Source organism: Hirsutella rhossiliensis (assembly GCF_020360975.1).
Source record: "Hirsutella rhossiliensis strain HR02 chromosome Unknown scaffold00003, whole genome shotgun sequence".
NCBI lineage: Eukaryota > Fungi > Ascomycota > Sordariomycetes > Hypocreales > Ophiocordycipitaceae > Hirsutella > Hirsutella rhossiliensis.
Genome location: NW_025408669.1, coordinates 5,454,867 through 5,469,822, shown reverse-complemented (window position 1 = coordinate 5,469,822; position 14,956 = coordinate 5,454,867). Strand labels below are relative to the sequence as shown.

The 14,956-nt window shown below is 60.9% G+C and overlaps 4 protein-coding genes and 2 non-coding genes across 6 annotated transcripts; 5 read left to right on the top strand and 1 right to left on the bottom strand.

The window, feature by feature from the left end:
- The first annotated feature begins 703 nt into the window (after window positions 1-703).
- Window positions 704-788, top strand: HRG_12072. Its single transcript has one exon. It is a non-coding gene; the product is annotated as a tRNA-Ala (tRNA).
- A 26-nt stretch (window positions 789-814) lies between these two features.
- HRG_12073 lies at window positions 815-886 on the top strand. The gene has a single exon. It is a non-coding gene; the product is annotated as a tRNA-Ala (tRNA).
- Window positions 887-1,049: 163 nt separating this feature from the next.
- On the bottom strand, window positions 1,050-2,022 carry HRG_03819 (nmrA-like family domain-containing protein; the record flags this gene model as incomplete). The annotated part of the gene is made up of 2 exons (XM_044862290.1): window positions 1,050-1,731; window positions 1,790-2,022. The coding sequence occupies 2 exons, from the start codon at window positions 2,020-2,022 to the stop codon at window positions 1,050-1,052; spliced, it is 915 nt and encodes a 304-aa protein (XP_044723316.1).
- A 962-nt stretch (window positions 2,023-2,984) lies between these two features.
- HRG_03818 (macro domain-containing protein) lies at window positions 2,985-4,778 on the top strand (the record flags this gene model as incomplete). Its single annotated transcript, XM_044862289.1, has 1 exon — window positions 2,985-4,778. One exon carries the CDS (start codon window positions 2,985-2,987, stop codon window positions 4,776-4,778), a length of 1,794 nt encoding a protein of 597 aa, XP_044723315.1.
- A 1,506-nt stretch (window positions 4,779-6,284) lies between these two features.
- HRG_03817 (IBR domain, a half RING-finger domain-containing protein) lies at window positions 6,285-8,868 on the top strand (the record flags this gene model as incomplete). The annotated part of the gene is made up of 5 exons (XM_044862288.1): window positions 6,285-7,042; window positions 7,109-7,315; window positions 7,373-7,882; window positions 7,947-8,057; window positions 8,124-8,868. 5 exons carry the CDS (start codon window positions 6,285-6,287, stop codon window positions 8,866-8,868), a joined length of 2,331 nt encoding a protein of 776 aa, XP_044723314.1.
- A 1,500-nt stretch (window positions 8,869-10,368) lies between these two features.
- HRG_03816 (putative serine esterase) lies at window positions 10,369-13,710 on the top strand (the record flags this gene model as incomplete). Its single annotated transcript, XM_044862287.1, has 1 exon — window positions 10,369-13,710. The coding sequence occupies one exon, from the start codon at window positions 10,369-10,371 to the stop codon at window positions 13,708-13,710; it is 3,342 nt and encodes a 1,113-aa protein (XP_044723313.1).
- Between the last annotated feature and the right edge of the window lie 1,246 nt (window positions 13,711-14,956).

Below are 14,956 nucleotides of genomic sequence, written 5' to 3'. Positions count from 1 at the left end.
GTCACTAACTTACACGGCTTTTGCTGCACCAAGACGCCGAGCAGGCCTGCACGAAAAAGGTATTTCATACAGCCTACCCTGTACACCTACCCTGTACACCTACCCTGTACACCTACCCTGTACACCAACAAACAAACTCATCACTCGTCAGTTTACAGCGCTCAAACTGCCATGACTCGGTCTCGTTTGGCAATTTTATCTCTCCAGATGGGATGACAACATGACCAGATATCGGAGGGAAGTCGTGCTGATGCCTTGCTCCTGCCCCATCGCTTGCCAAGTGCGGGAAAGGCTGCTAGGCAAGAGCGCCAACCACGGAACTGGGAGCGGGAGCGGTATTATCCGTGTCCCGGATCAAGTAACAGGCGGAACCGCTTTCTTCCTTGTCCGTTGATGGACTTCATCCCATCATCAGTCGTATCCATTTACAGCTTCCGCAGCAATGCCGCAAGCCATGAGTCTCTTCTGCCACGATAAGTGAGTGTATGTACTTGCAGGTAACTGACTGAGCCGGCACGAGCCCCTCCCTGCCCCCACCGTGGGTCTCTTACTGACCGGGGCATAATTACACGTACGTACTACGTATCAAACCTCGCTCGGCCCACCCACAAAACCAGGCAAACAAGCCACCCCACCGGACCTCCACAATCATGCGCATAGCCCTCTCAGAATTAAATAACGAAGCCTGCCATCACACAATCTCGGGCGAATGGTTTAGTGGTATAATACTCCCTTAGCATGTCTCGAAGACTTGGGAGTGGTCCAGGGTTCGATTCCCTGTTCGTCCAGCGGCTCCTCGTCAACACGTCTTGATGGGCGAATGGTTTAGTGGTATAATACTCCCTTAGCATGGGAGTGGTCCGGGGTTCGATTCCCCGTTTGTCCAGAGCTGTTCTTTTTGCTTTTTGATATTGGTATCATCACTACATACAGTACACGACTTTGCCTGCTTCGTCCCAGCGTGCCACTAATTAGGTCATGAAGTGCGTGGGGCATGTTCGCCCTCTTGTGAATATCATGTGTACTCTACTCACCTATTCAGGCAATTCTCAGTCGGAGTCGACCCATGGTCGCCCCTGGGTCTCCTTTGCCAAATCCGTCATCGATTTAAAGGCTTCGACTTCCCCTGCTCCTTGCACGAGATGGTTGTGATTGCCCAGGCCCTCGCTGCGGTGATCAATCTTCCCCTCGGCCATGAGGAACCTGAGATATCTCTCCGGCGTCGGCGACGGTTTCGACAAGACCTGTGCCTTGTACTCGTTCAGTGGGATGCGCGACACGTCAATGTGACCAGCACCGGCTTCTCCCATAATCTTGGCAATCTCGGCAAAGGACTTGCTGTCGCCGCTCAGGTAGACCTCTGCCGGCACAGCGGCCGGAGGTGATGATGCTAGCACCGCCAGGGCTTTGCCCGTGTCGTCCATACTCGTGTAGGTAACGGGCTGTGCCGGGCTGCCTATGGCCTCATACTTGCCCTGCTTGGTGAAGAACCCAAACCATGGGCCGATGGATTCCTCGAGAAAGAGGCCGGGATACACGCGGCACACGCGGATGTTGGGGATGAGTTGGCTGGTGAGGCGGAAGTGGTGTTTTTTGGCATTCCACTCTTCGTGGTCAAAGTCGTGGAGGTAGTGGTTGACTCCGAACTCGGACGGAAAGTAGAGCCGCACTGCAGTCCGAGGGAGGCAGCGGAGCAGGCTCTCCTTGAACTTGTGTCCCGACGGCCCAACGCTGGAGCAAACTGTTAGCCGTTGACGAGCCCATGAGCACCTCGGTCCAGGGCACGTACGTGTTTACAAGGACGTCGACGCCCTCAAGAGCCTCCTCGAGCTTGTCTTCCGAGTATTGTCGTAACCTGGCTCCCTTGCTGACCAGCTGTTGAATCTTGGCCGAGTTGCCCCGCGCCAGGACGATGACGTCGGTGAACCGCGCACGAAAGGCAGGCTCGAGAAAGACCTGGGCCATGCTTGCGCCGAGGTTGCCCGAAGCCCCGGCAATGGCCACGGTAGGAGGGGATGACATTTTGTGTTTATTTTCGGAACAAAGTTCGACGAACAAGACGAGGAAACAGCATCAACACCAACGCAAAACTGTCGATGAATCTGGACCTGGTCGTGCGTCGGCGGACACTGGCGGTTTTAACGTGTCCGGCGCCGTCTGGTTTGCTGGGGGCGGGAGGCCCGGCTCGCCGGACTACGCGACCCACCGAGCCGCCGACCTCAATGGCCGGTCGCCCTGTCTGCCGGGCTAACCCCGCGGCTCTTGACCGTGTCCCACAGTTCGAGAGCTTCTAGCATGGTTCTAATGTGGGCGCCACCCGATGGGATACTCGTTAACCGGTGCTTGCATCTCGGCCAACCCACAGCCATGACTAAACCACACGACGGACTTGAGCGAGTTGGCGGCTGGACTCGAAACAATAAGGGTTGCTGCGCCCATGGGGCAAGCCGCAACGTTTCCATCCAGTGGCCAAGGCTCGCATGTCTTGTGGGATGGCTTTGTCAGTTGACTCCCTCGTAAGTCGAGATAGACTCTGATCAAGGTTTCAGCATCAAGCAACAAGAATAAAAGCGACAGGCGACGCCCTACCAGGGGCGAAATGGGCATGTTTGACTTCAAACCAGAGGCCACGAGGCCTCGAGAAACGGTCTTTTCATCGGCCTGATAGAACGCCGCCAATCTGCACATCACCGGTGGGAGCCTTTTGCCGTCCTGCCTGTTGCCATCGGTTTGTCATGTAGCGTAGACGTAGAGAAAGGACCCGAGTCAGACACTGCTTATTCGACTTGACCCGACAAGATACGGCTCGTGGAATTCCGCTCGGCTCGGAATCAAGGGACCTGATGCCTAAATGGCGGCCGGAAGTCCCATCTCCAGCCTTGGAAGGCTCTAGCTCTCTGACCGGTCACTATAAGACGAGCCCCAGTTCTATTATTCCTCCGTCTCAAATCGCCTCGAACCGCTCACCCGATACTCCACCCAACATGCCGAGAACACAAGATATCCTTGTCCAGGTTCTTGACCACGCCCAGTGCAGTGAGGAGCCTTGCGAGAGACGCCTTCCTCGGCATAAGCTGCAAAAGCGTCTAGACCGCGTCGATGAGGCGGGACAGAGGCAGCTGCTGCAACAAATGCTGTGTCTGCGGCACCCCGATCCTCTGCTGCCGGCAGGCCTTTTGGACGACATTGACCTAGCTCTTCGGAAGTGGATGTCGCAGAGACTGCTCACGCGTGCCGAGACCATCAAGCCAGCACTGTTCTTTGCGCGAGACGGCACCGTCTCCGTCTGGAAAGGCGACTTGACCGCCCTGGCCAACGTCACCGTCATCGCCAACGCCGCCAACTACCGCGCCATCGGCTGTTTCCAGCCCTCCCATCGCTGCATTGACAATGCGATCCATACGTGGGCCGGGCCCCGGCTCCGCGACGACTGCTACGCTCTCATGGCGGCGAGAGGCCGCGACCTCGACCCCGGCGAGTGCATCGTCACGCGGGGACACTGCCTTCCCGCGGCCCATGTCGTGCACGTCCTCGGCCCCCAGCTTGCTCCCGGGGGAAAGCCCGAGCCGCGGCACGAGGAGCAGCTCGCGCAATGCTACCGCTCCGTGCTCGAGGCCGCCGAGACGCTACCGGCCGGAGCGGACGGTCGCAAGCGGGTCGCCTTGTGCGGCATCTCGACCGGCCTGTTTGCCTTTCCGGCGAGGCACGCTGCCGAGATTGCGGTGCGGACGGTGGCTGCGTGGCTTCACGATCATTTGCAGACGACAGTGACGGATGTCATCTTCAACACCTTTACCGATACGGACCACGGCATCTACCAGGACATCTTGTCCTCGGCCCTGCCGACGTGGCGCCGCTCGACTGCCTCGAGCCCGAACCCGTCCGCCGTAGTCGAGTGCGAGTCCATGGTCCACGCACGCCAGTGGCTAAACTCGGCCGATGCCGTCGTCGTGAGCGCGGGAGCTGGCCTGTCTGCCGCCGACGGCCTCGACTACACATCAACGGCGCTCTTTACCAAAGAGTTCCCAGGCTTTCTCAAATACGGGTTCCGGACGCTCTACAGCGTCTTTGGCTATTCCGGCTGGCCCACGGAGCAGGACCGCTGGGGATACTTTGCGACGCATCTGGGCTTGGTCAAGTCCTGGCCGCCGTCGCCCATGTATCAGGGACTCATCTCGTGGCTTGACAAGCTTGGACCCGACGCCCACGTCCGCACCTCCAACGCCGACGGCCTCTTCGTGGCCAACGGATGGGCGCCCGAGAAGCTGTCCACGCCGCAGGGCTCCTATTCGGTCCTGCAGTGCCTGTCAAACTGCCACCCCGACTCGGCGGAGCCGTCGGAGCCATGGCTAAAAGCCGCACAGCAGTCACTGGACCCGAGGACACAGCGGCTGACGGACCCGGGCCGAGTCCCGCGGTGCCGCCGCTGCGATGGCATGATGGGCATCTGCGTCCGTGCCGACCATCGATTCAACGATGCCCCATTCAAGGACGGGGAGAGGCGGTGGAAAGAGTTCAAGGAGCGGATGAGAGCCAACGGCAAAGATGTTGTCATTCTCGAGCTCGGTGTGGGATCGTCGACGCCTGGAGTGCTGCGGTGGCCGAACGAGGACTGGGCCAGGTCCAGCGAGGGCAGGGTCAAGCTAGTGAGGGTGGCGATGGGACCTGAATCAGCCGCACCGTCGGATCTGGAGGAGGAGGGTTTGGCAGCGAGCATCAACGGCGACATAGCCGCTGCGATTGGGCAGTTACTTAGCCGTTCAACAGCAGTACAGTAGTTTGTAATTGGATAGGGCATGACGACGTACAGATTCACGAGAAACGGCGCTGCGAACCAACAGGCCCAGGGTGCTGCCAACTGTCCCTGACGCGGTCAAGGTCTGAGCAAGTGGCGTCGTCGCAGTGGCACTTTGAGCGGAGGCGGCGTGGCGGCGTGGACTCGCTGCTGGTCGCCAATTCGGTCGATGGCTCTTCATGGCGGCTGCCCTGCTGCCTTGGCGGCTTTGCTTGCTGCCGTGTCCTTTTGGCCTCGTATTCCTGTGAAAGACAGACACAGTGGCTGAGCAGTCTGTAGCGCGCGAAAACTTGAAGTAGTGTATGAACCAGGTCTCAGAGCCTTGGAGCCTGCAGAACCGAATCGTCGTGAAGAGTCGCCACTGTCTCGACGTCCACGCCAAGCGCTGTCTGACTCCGCCGTCGGGATTCGGCGCACTTTGCTCACCAGATTTATTTGGATACACTAAGGCGTCGTGGGCGCAGCGTCTTGTTGGTGTTGGCTCCTCTGGTTTGACCCGGAATGCACAGGAAATGAGGCGTTATGAACTGCTGATCGGCGAGGGGGAGGGGAGCCCGGGGAAGCGGAGACGGGTTCCGGACAGGGCCGGACCGGCCCCACCTAGGCCCGGCCCGCTGTCTCCACGTCCACGAGCGGCGGCAGCTGTGGCTCCGTCGATCGCAGCCCGCAACTTGCCATTGACGCATGCTTCTTGATTCGTTCGGGCCCTGCAAGCAAAGACGGCCGGTGAACCGCCGCACGAAAATGCAGACACGGCAGTGGGGGGCTGGAGCGTCATGCAGCAAACAGTGTCTGTCGATGACGGGGACGTGGGCCGATGCAGACAGGGTTCGGAATGTCGTTGGCTTTGGCTGCGTTCCAAGAAACAGAAAGCATCCATCTTCGATGTGTGACGTCGCCCTCGCAGCACGTGACTGTGACTATCGCTGCCGCCCGAATTTAATCACGTTCAGCGCCTCCCCCCTTGGTCCGCAGGAAAGCCAACCCCCACCGTCAATCCCCTCACCACAAGCACTACTGTACGGAACTTGTCGAATGAGCGTTTTTGGCTCGTGCCGGGCGCCTAGACAAAACTCCTGCGGCCAATCACGCGAGGGGGGGGGCGTGTGGCCGTGTGTGTCCAAGCATGAGCCTGGCTTCTTAGGCTGACAGGCAACAGGCCATTCGATGCCACCACCCCTGCTTCTCCTTCGCGTCTCCTGACCCTTGATCTTCGATCACTCTTCTCTCCCTGGGCTCGTCGCCTGTGACCCGTGGCGGCCCAACTGCTGCCGCCCATACGCAGCATCGCCCGGTGGTAGGTGGCTGCCAGGCCACGGCCGGTCCAATCATCGGCGTGCGCTGTAAACAGGCCCCTGTGCGGCGTGGACAGCCGTGACTGGCCCACGAGGCTGCATCCTGTCGGGCGCTGCGTCCCCTCGATCCACAGACGCCTCTGGGTCGCCGAGCCGAGTCTAGAGCCCAACCGCCAGCCTGGGGCTGCGCAGATATGAGGCTGGAAGCATATCGAGACGCCGACGATGGCCATGGCCGCTCGAGGCGACGCAGACGCTATCAGAGAAGCACCCTCGATTGGAAGTCCCAGGCCGAACAACCTCGTGATTCGCTGCCTCACCCTCGGAACGACCGACTACATAGCTCTGGCCGCAGAGCATCGCGGCGCTCCGAGAGCACCTCGTCGAGGACCTTGGATGCGGCCGACTCGACGATGCCGCCGCCACCGCATCTGGCCCGGTCGTCGACCGACGCCTACAGGAGGCCGAGGCATTGGATGGCCTACGGCGATGGAGGAGATTCCGTCGGCGGTCGGCGGCGCCCGAGGCGAGATGCCTCCCCCACTTACCATCATCGTGCACCCCCGCTGCCCGAGTACTCGGGCTACTCATCGGCCAGTGGGCGCGCTTACGGCGGCGGCGGCGACGACGGCGACGACTTCATAGAGGTGGTCGAGGTGGCCGACGATGACGACGACGACGACGACGGCTCGTCAAGGCACCGAGGGGACCGGCAATCGAGTCGCGACGAGTACATGCTGTCATCGGCCGACAGAGGGTACCACAGGCAGCGCACGAGACAGCACCACGCCGACCCAGGAGAGACGGTGGTGCGACGCCGCCACTCGTTTAGCAACTCTCCGGCGCGAGCATCGTCCAAGACGGCGGACCGGAGCGCATCCTCTCGCCAGGGCCGCCGCTTGCAGCTGAATGACGTGATTGAAGACTCGAGACCCCCCGTGTCCTCCAAGAGGTTTGTTGACCTTCCTCGTCCCTCTTGGTGGCGGGTGCTCGGGTCTGACGACGGCGCTCGTATCAGATCCACGGTTAGGAGGAGAAACCGGTCGGCCGACGTGATCCATCACGAGGACAGGCCTCGAGAGCCGAGCAGGGTGAGATCAAGTCGCAGCAGGGCCGGTTCCGTGTCCGGCGGCCCATCGGGCATTTTGGGCAGCATATTCGGCACTCCGTCGCCGCGGCGTGCACCTCCGGAGGAACGCGCCAAGGAGCCCAAGGCAGCAAAACGGTGAGGACGAGCGCTGTGCCACAGCCGTCGGGTCGCGCGCTGATGTTTGGTGTGTAGCGTCGCGTGCGTCATCTGCATGGGAGACGTGTCGCTCTCCAAGGTAGCCAGGCTCAAGTGCGGCCACTCCATGTGCCGCTCATGTTTAGAGCGCATCTTCAAGCTGTCCATCACAGACCCGCAGCACATGCCGCCGCGGTGCTGCACGCAGGATCACATTCCAGTGAAACATGTGGAGCGTCTGTTTGACGACAGCTTCAAGTCGACATGGAACCGCAAGTTTGCCGAGTTTTCGACCAAGAACCGCCTGTACTGCCCGTCGCGGAAGTGCGGCGAGTGGATCAAGCCGGCCAACATCTTCAAGGAAAAGGGCCGAAAGGTGGCGCTCTGCGGCCGCTGCAAGACAAAGGTCTGTGGTCACTGCAACGCCAAGTGGCACGGCGCCGAGGACTGCCCCCAGGACGAGGAGACGGCGAGACTGCTGGCCCAGGCACAAGAAGAGGGCTGGAAACGATGCTATCGCTGCAAGGCCGTTGTCGAACTCAAGGAGGGCTGCAACCATATGACGTGGTGAGTGGCCCGTTGCACAGGCGCGGTTGCGTAACCGTCACGGACATTGACTGACTTGTGACAGCCGGTGCGGTGGCGAGTTCTGTATGATATGTGGCGTAAAGTGGAAGGGCTGTGACTGCCCGTGGTTCAACGACGGCGGCTTCCTGGGAGACATGCTCGATCACGCGGACATGTCCGTGCCTCAGATTCGGGGGGACTTGCGGGACATCTTTGACGGCGACGGTCCGCCCATGCCTAGTGAGCTGCGGAACCATCATCCGGTAACCATGACGGCACCGGCGCGACCGCGGCGGAGGAGCTATCACGAGGAAATGCCCATGCGCCGGCGGCAAGGACAGTGGGACACGGACACGGTGCGGCATCTGCAGTATCCCAGCGACTTTCACAATGAGCGCGACGTCATGGGGGGCGTTGGCGATGTTCACGGGATCGGCAACGCCGCAGGGCACTTCATGAATGACGACTACAGAGGCAGCGGCCGCTATCGGGTGCCGGCCCGGGTGGTGACGCTGGACCGGAGCGCAGACTACGTTGACGATGAGCGCCGGACCCGAAACAAGCGAGCGGGCTCGATGGAGCGGCGGCTGGCCGACCGCTTTTCAGAGACGCGGCCGGGGATGGGGATACGGGCGAGAATGGGGCCGATGGCGCTGCCCATGCCACATGGACCAGACACGGGCCCGCCAGCAGCGCCGCAGAGACGCACGCTGCGGCAGCACAGCCTAGAGGAGGAGCTGTACAACAGGCAGCCGCGCACGGTACGGTCGGGGCGGGTGGTTGAGGCTCGCCTGTCGCGCACATATGAGGACGAGAGCGAGATTCACGCTCCCGGAAGCCGTCGGCGCGGGTTCGAGAAGCCGCCCACGTCGTCGGACATGGCGGGTCTCAACGGGCGCGGGCAGGGCATGAACCGCGTCTCGCAATGGCGCAGCTTTGTCGAGCCCGGCATTCCAGATGGGGAGTCGACTGTTGGCCATGCGTAAATCTTGAAGATTTTCCATTCACAGAGAGGGGCAGAGAGGTGGAAAGAGACTGATCTCCCACGAGGCTCATGATATGCTTTTGGCGTCGATTTCTTTTTGGCACCTGGCTTCAGCCAGTGAAGCCGTATAATAATTCACTGTTAGGCACGAGGACGGAGGCGGTTGCTTGCAGTCTGGATGTTTGATACCTTTGAAGGGGGGGTTGATGGGCCCCGGCTGGTTGCCTCGGCGTGTATTGGATTACGTCTTGCTCCGCAATGTCTTGTTTATGCTTTTGCCGGCGTCCCGTCTGATGTTGCAAGCAGTTTGGAGAGGTGCATGCCAGCCACCGGGCAAGAGGGGATGCGGTGGCGTGAACCAGGCCGTCCACAGCTGAGCGAGGGTCAAGCCTGGCCGTTTGACCATGTGCGAGTTCAGACGGTGATTACGAGGCGGCGCTGGGTGCGATCCGGCTGTGATACGGCTATGTGGTGGCGTGAACCGCAAGGTCGTCGACAGCTGAGCGAGGGCTTAGATGCTGGCTTCGCAGGCCGACTGCGAACCATCAACGGTGAGGGTTTGGGGCTGTGACGATGGCGAAGGTGTATATACGGGATGTTTTATGGACCGTCTGTCGAATTAGGGATTGAGTCAAGTCAGGGTAACCCGTCTACGCGCCGACGACTCCTCTGGATGTCGGCCCTGGGTGGAACAAGTCGAAAGGGCTGAGCCAGTCGGCTTTCGCTTTCGTTATGGGCTGACATGGTGGGCGGCGAGGCGGTGGATGGCGACGAGTGCTGTTGGAATTGAGTAGTTTCTGCATTAGTCAACCCCCAGCTGCCAGGCAGGTAGTTGAATCGAAACGAGTTGGCTTGAAGAGCAGAGGAGGCTGAATGTAGACGTCATTGGACTTAACTGAACTGTGAAAAGGAATTGGGCATTCCAGCAGCTCATGTCCGCGTAGCGTCTACTTGAACATTACGTCACCCGGCTGCGCGGGCTATTGTTGCGCGAGCAGTCAAAGTAGCGTCACACCGTGGGCTGGGTGTAGAGGAACAAGAGGCGCTCACGGGGCGTCTTAGTCAGTAAGTAGACAGTACCTCTCCCCCATCACAACACACAATCACCCAGGATCCTTCCGTTGGTGCCTTTGTTCTCTCTTTGTCACTCGCCAACCTCTCTTCTCTCTCTCCAACATCTGCTCTGCTTCTCCTGCTCTCGCCTCTCCTACTCCCCCTCGCCCTCGACCACGGCAATACCTATGTAACCATCGCCGCGCACGACCGACACTTTCCGGCTGCCTCGCCCTCCCTCCGGTGCCTCGGCCCTCCGACTCGAGCCTCGGCTCGCTGCAAGAAAGGCGGCCTCGTCCCGCGCCGCCGTTCTATCGCTTACCTCAAGATCATGCCGATGCGCAGTTGACGACCTTCCGTCTCGGCCTCGATTAGCTCCTCTGCCCCCCTCCCCGGGGCCGCCTCCGCCTCGCTTGTCCCGCCTCGGCGCACCGCCAGACCCGGCGGCATGCTGCTGCTACACCAGGTCGGCAGCGTCAAGATCGGCGAGGTCGTCCGCTATACCGTCACCTACACCCCTTCGCAGGACCGCATCCTGCCCTCGCCCGAGACGCTCCACGTCCGCATCCGCAACACCTCGACCATTGCCCTGCGCGCCGCCTTTGTCCACGGGCCCTACACCCTCTCAGTCTCGGCCCACCCTGCCGGCTTCAGTCCAAACGTCAAGTTCGACAACCCCCGCCGCTATGGCGTCCCCGCATTCGAGCCCATGCTCAAGGCCGGTGGCTCCTGGCAGTGCGAGCTCGTCGTCCCTGACGATATTCGCCAAGCCGCCGGCACCGGCAGCCATGGTGCTTTCGGCAACGGCCCCGACCACGACCGCGAATCCGCCACATGGGTCATCGAGGTGACGTCGCAGGTCATCTTCTCTACCTCGGCCGCCGTTGGATACGAACTCGTCGTCGCTCGCGACCCAAAGTCGCTCAACCTCACCCAGCCGCTGCCTGTCGTTGGCAACCAGAGCCAGGTACCCCAACCGGGCAAGGTGAGCGACCACCAGCAGAGCATCGGCGCCAAGGACGGTCACCACCCGGCCCAGCCAAAGGGCGTCTTCTCGCGCGCCATACATGTCAAGGTCGAGGACACTGCCACGCTTTGGAACACCCCCAGGCTACCCGGCTGGGACGATGCCGGCAACGAGAGAGTCGAGAACCGACGCGGCGCCGACAAGCCCGTCGAGAGCATGGTCAAGACGGGGGATCCAGAGACGACAGACAAGAAGATGAGCCGCAAGCAGGAAAAGGTTCACCTCGTCATTCTCACCCATGGCCTGCACAGCAACCTCGGCGCAGACATGCTCTTTCTCAAGGAGAGCATTGATGCTGCGGCCAAGCAGGCCAAGATTGACGCCAAAGCCAGGCGAGCCGCGAAGCGACAAGCCGAGGCTGATCGCTCCACGTCGCCCACGGGCTCAGATGGCCAACCCAAGGAATCTCCCGACAACGGATCTCGGTCAGCCGACGAGAAGCAAGACAAGCGTGACGACGAAGACGACGAAGAAGTCATTGTGCGAGGGTACTCTGGAAATGCCACAAAGACAGAGCGAGGCATAAAATATCTGGGCAAACGACTGGCTAGATACGTCCTGTCCATAACGTACCCGGACCAACCATTCTTTCCCATTGGCAAAGGCGCCGGCGAAGGCTTTGGCGAGGGCTTCAAAGGAGAAAACCCCCCCCATCTACACCAACAGACGGCCCACGAATTCAGGCAGGCGCACAAACACAGTACCATACAAACAGATACCAACCGAGAGCATCGGAAAAAGCAGGAGCGGCAATACAAAGTCACCAGCATCAGCTTCGTCGCCCACTCCCTGGGCGGTCTGGTCCAGATGTACGCTGTCGCCTACATCCAGAAGCACTCTCCTCAGTTCTTCGACCTCATCAAGCCCATCAACTTTATTGCGTTGGCGACTCCCTTCTTGGGTCTGAGCAACGAAAACCCCCTATACGTCAAGTTCGCCCTGGACTTTGGCCTCGTGGGCAGAACCGGCAAGGATCTGGGGCTGACGTGGAGAGCGCCCACGATTGCGCGGAGCGGCTGGGGCGCCATAGTCAGTAACCTTGGCGAGTCGGCGCACAAGAAGATGTACGGCGAAAACCAGGCCGATTCGAAGCCGTTGCTGCGGATCCTGCCCACGGGACCAGCGCACACGGCCTTGAAAAAGTTCAGAAACCGTACCGTCTACTCCAACGTCGTCAACGACGGCATCGTCCCGCTCCGCACAAGCTGCCTGCTCTTCCTCGACTGGCAAGGCTTGGGGCGCGTCGAAAAGGCCCGGAGAGACGCTGGCCTGGTGGAGACGGTCGTTGGGTTCGGGTGGGCAGAGCTGACGGGTGCTAACATGGTGAACCCTCGGCACCGACAGTGGGCCACCGACGAGCAGACGATAGATTCGGGAACCAGCACACCGCGGGAGTCTATGCGCCAAGTTCCTCAGCCGGGGAATAATGCCATGAGCGAGGATGATAAGGCCAGCATTCGCTCGGTGCCGACACCGTACAAGGAGGAACCTGGATCTCCGTTCACGGCCAGCGAACCCAACTCTGCAGGGCCACTTGCCGGCTTCTTCAACCTCTTCAAGAGCAACGAGCCACCCAAGGAGCAGCCCCTGTCGCAGAAACAAAAGAGGATACTCCGCAGAGGCCAGACGATGCCTCTGGACCAGGCGCCCTGCAGTGCACCCAGCTCCAGCGCATCGGACGATTCAAGCAAGCCAGCCAAAGCTACCTCTGGGAACGAGTTGGGTGAGGCGCTCGAGAGTGTGTTGGCTCCGCCGAAGACGACCTTTTTCGAATCGGCCGGCGACCTCCTCAACCCCGGCGTCCCCAACGTCGAGTATCTCATTGATCCGACGAAGCGGCCGCGGACAATTTTCCACGACCGCGTCTACCACCCAAGCGACATACCACCCCCGCCCCCGAAGAAACGGCATTCCTCGTTGATTCGTCGCAAGACATCACTTAAAGGGTCGTCAGAGTTGCAGCAGTCGGCGAACGGTAGCTCGTCGCCCGGCCTGCCTCCGAACCACGAGGACTCGGGCAGCGTGGCGAAGAAGCACGCCAAATCGGCAAACTCGAGTCCCGAAAGAGGCTCCGGCGAGACGGCTGACGTGTCTAACATTCGCGTCGAGGAGAAAATTGCCAGAGGCTATCACCGGGACCTGGCTTGGCGCAAGGTGCTCGTCAAGCTGGAGCCCGATGCCCACAACAACATCTGCGTGCGGCGCATGTTTGCCAACGCCTACGGCTGGCCCGTCGTCAACCACCTGGTCGAGGCCCACTTTAGCGACTCCGCCGTCGCGCGCATGCGGACCGACGACGAGCACCTCGGCGAGCGAGCCCTCGACATGGGCCACCCGCCAGACGAGCACGGCGGCGAGACCAAGGAGGCGCCGTCTCAGACAAAGCTCAGCATGCCGGCGGCGGCTTCCCCCACGGCTGCTGCTTCGGACACGCACACCGAGATCGAGGCTCGCGAGGCCCTCGACGAAGTCCCCGATCTGCGTAAGCGGCACAACGGCGACGCGCCCGGGGCGTCGCCGCGCTCGTTTGGCCCGCCCGAGAGAGCCGACTCGGTGTCGTGGAGCGAGCGGGACTGGATGGACAGCGACAACGAGAGCGACACGGACTTCGGGGGCGACGCCAATGAGCACAAGCAGGGCCAGCCGGGTCCGCAGCCGTCGTCTGCGTCGTCGTGGAGCTGGACGGAGAAGATTGTCGGCAGGGGGGCAAGGGGCCGAGGCGATAGCCCCAAGGGGGGGGAAGGCGGCAAGAAAGTGGCTTAGGAGTGCTGACGAGGGGGAGCTCTGGGGTCGAGACGCATCATCGCAACGGCCCTCGGGGTTGATGGGTAGATTCTCCCCCCCTGCTAGACGACTACATTTAGAGAGAACACCATAGAACCATGTAATACAGGCCGAGCATTGTCCGGCGAGGCCTGCAACGGTCGATGCCTGTTGCGAAGCATTCCGCTTGAGGCACTTTCAAGTACGGGCTGTCCTAGCACGAGTGTCCCAGAAAAGGATGGAGCCCAGATATCTCTATCCATCGTTCTGCAGAAAAACCGCTGGAACCTCGCACCTTCATACCGACTTTTGCAGCGACTGCGCACGCCGGTCTGCTCTCTAGACCTCGCAGCCCTTTGCCTCCTGTTAGGGCAATGCGAGACGCGGCAGCGGTGGGTGAAGCGCGCCGTAAAGCCGTTATGATGCGCCCAGACTGAGCTTTTCACCGACCTCAGAGGCTGAATATGCGGCTCCGATCGCATGGGGGAGAATGCGTGCAGCCGGTCGCCCGACCCACTACCGTCTCCTTTGGCCACGCGAGATGTTCCCGGGACAATTTGCTTGCGGAAGTGCCAGACGCTTGACGACGGCAACCCCCGGGCTGCAAAACGACTCGACGTCGCGGCGCTCACTCGACTGAACGGACACGACTAGGACCCAAGCTCGAGACAAAGATTTAATCTTTGCTCGGCTGCGGAGTCTTCGGCGCCTCGCGGCGGCGACGAGGGTGCCTGGCTCCGCGAGGATTCCAAGGCGTGAACTTGTGCTTAGTGGCCGGATACCTGGCGTTCGCTTGCCTCTTTGCTCCCCGCCTACCCTAAGAAAGGCAGACACCCCATTCCCGTCCTTCGTCTAAACCGCGTCTACTTGAGTCATCCGGGCGAGATGCGCAAGCTGGTGTTGCCATCGCTGCCTATTGAGCCTCTCGCCGACTTGGCGTCGACGACGCTTCCCCAAGCTCCTTTGGCGATCCTATGCCGCTCTCGATTGGTTGTATTAGACCGTCGGTCTTCTCACAGCAACCAGGGGCTCATGTCTGCAATGCCACGTAGAGAATCTGGAGGAGCCGATGAGAGGCGCGCAGTTGGACGCGCGGTGGGTCCAGAAACCTCCATCGGCGCTTGTTCAGTTTCGAGCATCAGGCCCTTGAGCCCTGCCCCGCCCGCGGTGCGCCTTTGACTCCAGGACACCCGGTAGGGCGTAGCGGGAGTCATTGTTTAGCAGTCAATGGTGATGGCTGCCGTAG